The sequence below is a fragment of the Adiantum capillus-veneris genome, chromosome 18 (genome assembly GCF_014529385.1).
Source record: "Adiantum capillus-veneris isolate H3 chromosome 18, ASM1452938v2, whole genome shotgun sequence".
Lineage (NCBI taxonomy): Eukaryota > Viridiplantae > Streptophyta > Polypodiopsida > Polypodiales > Pteridaceae > Adiantum > Adiantum capillus-veneris.
The window spans coordinates 98,557,268-98,558,564 of record NC_140948.1 but is presented as its reverse complement, the minus strand read 5'-3'; the positions used below and the strand labels follow the sequence as shown (position 1 = coordinate 98,558,564).

The window sequence follows — 1,297 nt, the reverse complement described above, 5'->3', positions numbered from 1 at the left end:
CATGATATGGTAGTTTTACACATAATGAACCCCCCGAGGCAATAGCCCAAACAACATTGCTTCATTCAACTCAAAATATTGTCATGAGCCGCCATCTATCGCATGCGCTGCCCCACCTACGATGAACCTACGACCCTTTTGTGGATGATTACAACACAATCTCAATTTTATTTTGAAGTTTCTTAAATGATACCCCTCTCTTTATGTAAATCTGACACTTTTGGGAATTAAAAATATCCATACATGAATTAAAGTGATCTTTTAAGGCAAAAAGGTGAGGGACATTCCACCAAAATCATATGGCAACCTTCTCTTTTTTTCACCTGTTGTACATATGTTGTAGATCAATACAAGCATCTCCTTTGTGTGAAACGAAAGAAAAACAGGCATTGATGCATGAGGCCTTTGGTTTCAATATTGTGCTAGGGCTAGGAGCGTCGTCCCGGTGGGAGTAACGCAGCTTTGCATATCATGTGTTAAACTTGTGTGTGAGGGATCAAAGAAGGACTCTTGTTCATCATCATCTTCTTCTTCTTCTTCTGGAATAGTTTCCAAAGCCATCCTCGTGGGTTGTATTATCATGTTATGGTAAGCCAACAAGGAGACCAGTTTCTGTCTTTGCTCCATGCGCCGCAAATACTCGGCCAACACATCTTCTGCCTCCTGCTTCTCCTCCTCCGCATGTTTGTCTTCGACTCTTGGGTAACTCCTTGCCCTTGATGATGGAGCTTCCTCCCTTGACTCTGTGGATTGCCTTCTCCTGCGGCGGCGCAAAGCTGTTATTAATCTCTGTATCTTCTCCACCACCATGGTATGAACAAAGGTCAGCCCGCCACAGGGAAAGAGACAGAGCATCGTGTGCATGCACAAAAAGCTTCACGTGCAGGCGGTGTATAGACGTAGCGCTCGGGCAGCCATTTTTAACGAGCTGAGAGAGAGAGAGAGAGAGAGAGAGAGAGAGAGAGACGCTTGTTTCAGCGTTCTTTTCATCGCACCCCATGTATATGGCTTGTTCCTGGCAGCTAATATTAACTGCCCTATTTTTAAAGCAAGAAAAAAAACCTTTACAATCTTTATTACTTTTACAGCAACCACGTGGCATAATCCAAGCCATTGCTAACAATCCCAGTGCAAACAAGCTAGAGTTCTTATTGCTTCAAAAGCAGCGCAATGAAGCAATCAATAACGAGTAAATAAAGCACTCCCTCAAAAGCTTAGCTTTGCCGATAACAAGATCGCAAGGAGATTCGAGCACAAAGAGCAAGCATGAGCACAAGGAAAGGGCGTGTTGTTGCAT

General features: G+C 43.6%; 1 protein-coding gene across 1 annotated transcript; it reads right to left on the bottom strand.

Moving 5' to 3' along the window:
- Positions 1–238: 238 nt before the first annotated feature.
- On the bottom strand, positions 239–970 carry LOC147436071 (uncharacterized). The gene has a single exon (XM_086488088.1). It carries the CDS (start codon positions 862–864, stop codon positions 412–414), a length of 453 nt encoding a protein of 150 aa, XP_086344214.1. The 5' UTR covers positions 865–970; the 3' UTR covers positions 239–411.
- Between the last annotated feature and the right edge of the window lie 327 nt (positions 971–1,297).